Source organism: Coregonus clupeaformis, chromosome 5, assembly GCF_020615455.1.
Source record: "Coregonus clupeaformis isolate EN_2021a chromosome 5, ASM2061545v1, whole genome shotgun sequence".
In the NCBI taxonomy this organism is placed as follows: Eukaryota; Metazoa; Chordata; class Actinopteri; order Salmoniformes; family Salmonidae; genus Coregonus; species Coregonus clupeaformis.
In genome coordinates this window covers 25,749,353-25,756,189 of record NC_059196.1, presented here as the reverse complement: position 1 = coordinate 25,756,189, position 6,837 = coordinate 25,749,353, and the positions used below count along the sequence as shown (strand labels likewise).

The 6,837-nt window shown below is 47.4% G+C and overlaps 1 protein-coding gene across 1 annotated transcript in view; it reads left to right on the top strand.

Moving 5' to 3' along the window:
- The first annotated feature begins 3,629 nt into the window (after nucleotides 1–3,629).
- LOC123482769 (protocadherin-16-like) overlaps nucleotides 3,630–6,837 on the top strand; it is a 43,802-nt gene continuing 40,594 nt past the window's right edge. The window contains exon 1 of the mRNA XM_045211521.1: nucleotides 3,630–3,887. Within this exon, the coding sequence (XP_045067456.1) occupies nucleotides 3,630–3,887 (258 nt within the window). The remainder of the gene's footprint in view (nucleotides 3,888–6,837) is intronic.

Sequence of the window (6,837 nt, the reverse complement as noted above, 5' to 3'; positions counted from 1 at the left end):
GTATAAATGGCGCCAGAGATGCGGGAAAGAGGAGTATGTTGGGTGAATATGTAAAACAAAAAAAAGTACAGGTATTGTTTCTGCATGAGACGCATAGTGATGTGGTGAATGAAGTCGATTGGGGGCTCTGGTGAAAAGGGGCAAGCAGAAAATAATAACAAGGGTTTTGTCCTTATAAATGTGTATGCGCCTAACACAGGGAGGGAGAGGGGGCTTCTGTTTGGGTGTCTTAGACAGGAACTCTCACAGGTAGCGTCTGAGGAGATGCTGGTGGTCGGCGGGGACTGGAACTGTACAATGGATTTTACAAAAGACAGAAATGGGGAGGAGCCTCATTCAGGCTCAGTGGGGGTGATAAGGGACATCATTAATCAGTTTGACCTAGTGGATGTTTGGAGAACTAGACATCCCAACACAAGACAGTATACATGGGGCTAGGGTGAGTGCAGCCCTACTCGATCGGTTTTACTTGTCCAGGAATCCTGGTGGGTTTTCCGGATCACCACATAACCATGGCTCGGCGGTCTATTTCACCAGGGCCTCGGCAGGCATCCTATTGGAAGTTTAACCTTTTCTCTCGTACCAACAAACGGGTGTGATCATTGCAGCGTACGCTCAAACCGGTGTGATTAGAACGCTTATTTAGAATGTCCAGTTTTGATTGATGCAACAGTCAGCATTTGAGCTAGCCACACTGTTTTTTCACAGAAACATTTTGCACAAACACAGTCCTTACAAAGTTATGTCCTGAATGTTCAGACATTCACAGAAGTAGCAATAGCATACACAATCATCCAAACCGGAAAATGTAGGCTACATTAGTCCTAGCGCTAACTGAGGAAAGATTGACGTAACACAACCGGTCATATTTAGATAATTCTCATATGTCAGAAACCACAATATGAATTAGCTAATAGCAATTACTATTTATAATTCATCACATCACGGATGAGCTCACCATTGATCGAAATAATTGAGTAAAACACTTTCTAGAAATCGAAAGTAATCCGACGATGGGTAGTTTGTGCGCGCTGCCATGTTTTTGTTGTTGCGTCAACCAAAGATAATAAGAGGAAACAAGATGAGTTTGGTCTGTTTGCGGTATGCATGTTGAAGGGGGTGTGTCATCTACGATCATTCACTTCACTTCATTCACTTCCGGAAGTTTACCCTTCACCTCAATATAGCATCTTTGGTCTGACAGACGTTTACGTGACACCCAGAATACATTGTATAATGTCAACAAACATGGCGCCACACATAGCTGGCAAATAGCTTAGCATTAGCTCATTATAATCAGTAGAACCTTCAAAAAAGTATTTTACACACATCATAGGTGTCCATTACAATCTATGCAATAATCGGAATGCATTATTTGTCACTAGTACTTGAAAACATGTGAATAAAACTGTAAATATATTATGCTCCATACATACAAACATACATACATACATACTGTATGCTACAGTAGAAACGACAACACGATATACGGAGAATAAGGCACTTACTTTGATAGGAACGCACACATGTCCAAAGTTATTATTTGTGAGGAAAACAACAAGGAAGGCAATGCGAGCGCCAGCCAGAAGATTTTCCAATTCGTGCAGGACTGCGCAAATGTCTGCATACTTGATCTGCGGAAACATTGGTGAAGTGCTTGGGCTTTCCTCGAAGAGAGAAGTTTGTCCGGCTCAGTAAAGCCTCAAACACACTGAAACACACTGAAATGGGCTACTTCTATGTGAATTAATGAGGAGGCGGAACACACCTCAATTCAAACAGAGGCTAGGAGAGTATTGGGGGAACTCGAGCGTAGTATCAGTGAGGTGGAGGTAGAGCTGGTGGGGCAAGGCAATGTAGGCCTCCAGGCTAACTTAGCTGAATTATGTAGGGACCTGGGCAGTTTTCTCCAGGTTAAAGCAAAGGGAGCACTTGTAAGAGCTAGGTTCTCCATGCTCAAGGAGATGGATGCTCCCAGCTCCTTCTTCTTTGGTTTGGAAAGACAGAGTGGTGAAGCCAAGGGTATGCATTGTCTATGGCTGTCGGATGGGCGGGTGACCTCTGTGGTGGGGGAGATACGAGAGTGGACTGTGGAGTTTTATACTGAGTTGTATAGGGCAGAACTGTGTGATCCTATGTGTGCTCAGGTTATGTTTGCGGAACTCCCTAAGCTCTCTCTGGCACAGAGGGATGAAATGGACTGTTACGAATCCCGTGGACATTCTCCTGTTGTCCCATGAACTGTCAGAGGCCGTAACCCAGATGTCCCCCGGTGCACGGTGATGGACTCCCTGTGGAGTTTTATAAAAAATTCTGGGGAATAATTGGACTGGACTTCCTTTGCGTGTTGCGTCAGTGCGTCGGGGTAGGAGAGTTGCCGATGAGCTGTCGTCGGGCAGCTCTGACTCTCCTGCCCAAGAAATGGGACTGGCATTGCTCTGTGCGGACTACAATATATTTACCAAGGTCCTCGCTAACAGACTGAAGTCCCATCTGGACTCTATAGTGCACAAGGACCAGACATATTGTGTACTGGGACGCTGAATCACGGACAACCTATTCTTAATCAGGGACTTGTTGGACTTGTCGAGAGTTTCTAATGTGATCTTTGGACTGGTCTCTTTAGACCAAGAGAAGGCTTTTGATAGAGTGGACCATGAGTATGTGTTTAATGTGATGTCTGTGTTTGGGTTTGGGGAAAGGTTTTAGGCCTGTGTGAAGATGTTGTATGCTGGGGTGTCATGTATGGTCAAGGTGGGAGGGGGGCTCAGTAGGCCAGTCTAGGTGAGGCGGGGCATTAGAAAAGGATGCCCTCTTGGGACGGTTATATACACTAGCCATTGAGCCTTTTATGGGCGTGCTATGCAGGAGACTGCAGGGAGTGTGCTGGACAGGCATGGGTGTGTTGACAGGCATAGCAGTGTCGGCGTATGCAGATTATGTTTCTGTGATGGTCAGGGATGGGCAGGATATGCAGGCACTAGAGACTAGTCTGAAGGTGTACGAGGGAGCTTCGACAGCTAAGGTGAACTGGGGCAAGAGCGAAGCTCTGTTATGCGGGGCATGGAGGGATAGGGCTCTGCTTCCAGGTGGTTTGCAGTGGGGTTGTGAAGGGCTTAACATTTTGGGGGTGTACTTGGTCTCGGAGAGGTGGGTCAGGAAGAATTGGCAGTGGTGGTGTCAAGACTGGCCAGGTGGAGGTGGATCCTGTCCCAAGTGTCATAAAGAGGGAGGGTGCTGATAATCAACAACCTGGCTGCATCCTGCCTGTGGCATAAACTTTGCCTGTCCTCAACCCCCCCCGCCAGTCTGCTCGCAGACCTGCAACACAAGCTGGTGGATTTCTTCTGGTTGGGCCATCACTGGCTGAGGCAGTGTTGTATATGTCCGTCCACGAAGGAGGACAGGGCCTGGTGGAACTGGAGAGCAGGGTGGCTAAAGGCGGCGCAGAGAATGCTGTACCATACTGTTGTCGGCTGGAGGGAACCAGCATGCGTGCTGCTGAGGAGAGCTGGCGGATTAGGGTTGGACCGGCAGCTGTTCCTCATGAGGCTGGAGAGGCTGAGTACAGCAGGTCTCTCTGATTTTTACACTGCGGTGCTGAGGTCCTGGCAGATGCTAAGGCCCAAATGAGAAGGGGGTGTGGAGCCTGGCTGTGGGTGTGGGAGGGGCCTATCTTCCACAACCCAGCCATCCTTTTGAGATCCGTTCAGTCGGCCACCCTGCAGAGGCGACTGATGGCAATGGGTTTACTAAGGCTGGGTGACCTGCGGCTGCTGGGGGAGGAGTGGAAAACCCCGGAAGTCCTGGCACAACAAACAGGACTAACATCTCTTAGGCTGCTGGAGAGAATCCTGGGGGAGGTCCAGAAGGCACTGTCTGAGCCGGTAAGGGGGGTGTTTGAGCGGCCAAAGGGGGAGGGGCCACCAATGTTTCCGCCACTGCAGGTGACGGCAGAGACTGGGGACTGCCAAGGGGTCTGGAGGACTTGTTACATTTTAACACTCCGAGCCTGGGGGGTTTGAGGGGGTGGAAGGTAAAGCCCTCTACAACCTCTGCATTAAGGTGAGGAACATTAGGAGCCTAACAGGCGTGAAGGCATATCAGTGGGGTCTGGAGGACTTGTTAGATTTGAACACTCCGAGCTTGGGGGGTTTGAGGGGGTGCGAGTTAAAGCCCTCTACAACCTCTGCATTAAGGTGAGGAACATTAGGAGCCTAACATGTGGGGCGGAGAGTATGGTGGGTTTTAGATGGAGGGGGCTCTACAAACTCCCAGTACCAAAGAGGTCAGGGGACCTCCAGTGGAAGGTTCTACATGGAGCCCTGGCCAAATGTGTGTTGTTGAATATTCTGTTTGCTCAGGCAAAACTGGCTATTTGGCTAACAAGGAGGAACAGGGTCAAAGGTGGAAGGATAACAGACCCTTTACTATTATTTAATGGGATGATCTCTGCACGCCTTAGGGTGGAATTTGAGTTCTATAAAATTATGGTGAGGTTTTAATGAAATGAGGATGTATCATTAAAGAAAGACAAAAAGTCAAAAGTCTCTCTCTCTCTTTCTCTCTCTCTCTCTCTCTCTCTCTCTAGCCTTGACCAGATTAGTATTCAGATGTTGTATCCAATCACCACTGAGGCAGCGCTGTGGTGTGTGTGTGCGTGCGTGTGAGCTGTGGTTGGTGCCGTGTGCTTCTTGTCTTTTGGCAGTCATGTAGAATGCTAATTCATTAGTTCATCATTCACAACGGGCCTGCGCTCTCTCTGTCTGTCTCTCTCTCTCTCTCTCTCTCTCTCTCTCTCTCTCTCTGTCTGTCTGTCTGTCTGTCTGTCTGTCTGTCTGTCTGTCTGTCTGTCTGTCTGTCTGTCTGTCTGTCTCTCTCTCTCTCTCTCTCTCTCTCTCTCTCTCTCTCTCTCTCTCTCTCTCTCTATATATATATATATATATATATATATATATATATACAGTGGGGAGAACAAGTATTTGATACACTGCCGATTTTGCAGGTTTTCCTACTTACAAAGCATGTAGAGGTCTGCAATTTTGATCATAGGTACACTTCAACTGTGGGAGACGGAATCAAAAATCCAGAAAATCACATTGTATGATTTTTAAGTAATTAATTTGCATTTTATTGCATGACATAAGTATTTGATCACCTACCAACCAGTAAGAATTCCGGCTCTCACAGACCTGTTAATTTTTCTTTAAGAAGCCCTCCTGTTCTCCACTCATTACATGTATTAACTGCACCTGTTTGAACTCGTTACCTGTATAAAAGACACCTGTCCACACACTCATACAAACAGACTCCAACCTCTCCACAATGGCCAAGACCAGAGAGCTGTGTAAGGACATCAGGGATAAAATTGTAGACCTGCACAAGGCTGGGATGGGCTACAGGACAATAGGCAAGCAGCTTGGTGAGAAGGCAACAACTGTTGGCGCAATTATTAGAAAATGGAAGAAGTTCAAGATGACAGTCAATCACCCTCGGTCTGGGGCTCCATGCAAGATCTCACCTCGTGGGCCATCAATGATCATGAGGAAGGTGAGGGATCAGCCCAGAACTACACGGCAGGACCTGGTCAATGACCTGAAGAGAGCTGGGACCACAGTCTCAATGAAAACCATTAGTAACACACTACGCCGTCATGGATTAAAATCCTGCAGCGCACGCAAGGTCCCCCTGCTCAAGCCAGCTCATGTCCAGGCCCGTCGGAAGTTTGCCAATGACCATCTGGATGATCCAGAGGAGGAATGGGAGAAGGTCATGTGGTCTGATGAGACAAAAATATAGCTTTTTGGTCTAAACTCCACTCGCCGTGTTTGGAGGAAGAAGAAGGATGAGTACAACCCCAAGAACACCATCCCAACCGTGAAGCATGGAGGTGGGAACATCATTCTTTGGGGATGCTTTTCTGCAAAGGGGACAGGACGACTGCACCGTATTGAGGGGAGGATGGATGGGGCCATGTATCGCGAAATCTTGGCCAACAACCTCCTTCCCTCAGTAAGAGCATTGAAAATGGGTCGTGGCTGGGTCTTCCAGCATGACAACGACCCGAAACACACAGCCAGGGCAACTAAGAAGTGGCTCCGTAAGAAGCATCTCAAGGTCCTGGAGTGGCCTAGCCAGTCTCCAGACCTGAACCCAATAGAAAATCTTTGGAAGGAGCTGAAAGTCCGTATTGCCCAGCGACAGCTCCGAAACCTGAAGGATCTGGAGAAGGTCTGTATGGAGGAGTGGGCCAAAATCCCTGCTGCAGTGTGTGCAAACCTGGTCAAGACCTACAGGAAACGTATGATCTCTGTAATTGCAAACAAAGATTTCTGTACCAAATATTAAGTTCTGCTTTTCTGATGTATTAAATACTTATGTCATGCAATAAAATGCAAATTAATTACTTAAAAATCATACAATGTGATTTTCTGGAGAAAAAAAATTGATTCCGTCTCTCACAGTTGAAGTGTACCTATGATAAAAATTACAGACCTCTACATGCTTTGTAAGAGGAAAACCTGCAAAATCGGCAGTGTATCAAATACTTGTTCTCCCCACTGTATATATCCCCGGTCACCCTATCCATCTCTCTACTTGAAGAGACATTCTTCTCCTTGCTCTGCTTTGCATGTGTTTTCTTGGGGCCATAGGTTTTTCTCATCCAGGCTCTGCAGCCACAGGCTAACACTTCTCGCTTCACAGTTTGGGTTAGGAGCCCTTCACGGATTCTGTGTCTGACACACTTTTTAAGGCTATCCTACAGGAGAGTATGTTTTCCCTCCAGCTTCAGTATTGCTGCTGTACTGTCATTGTGACCGACCGGCTCGATTCGGT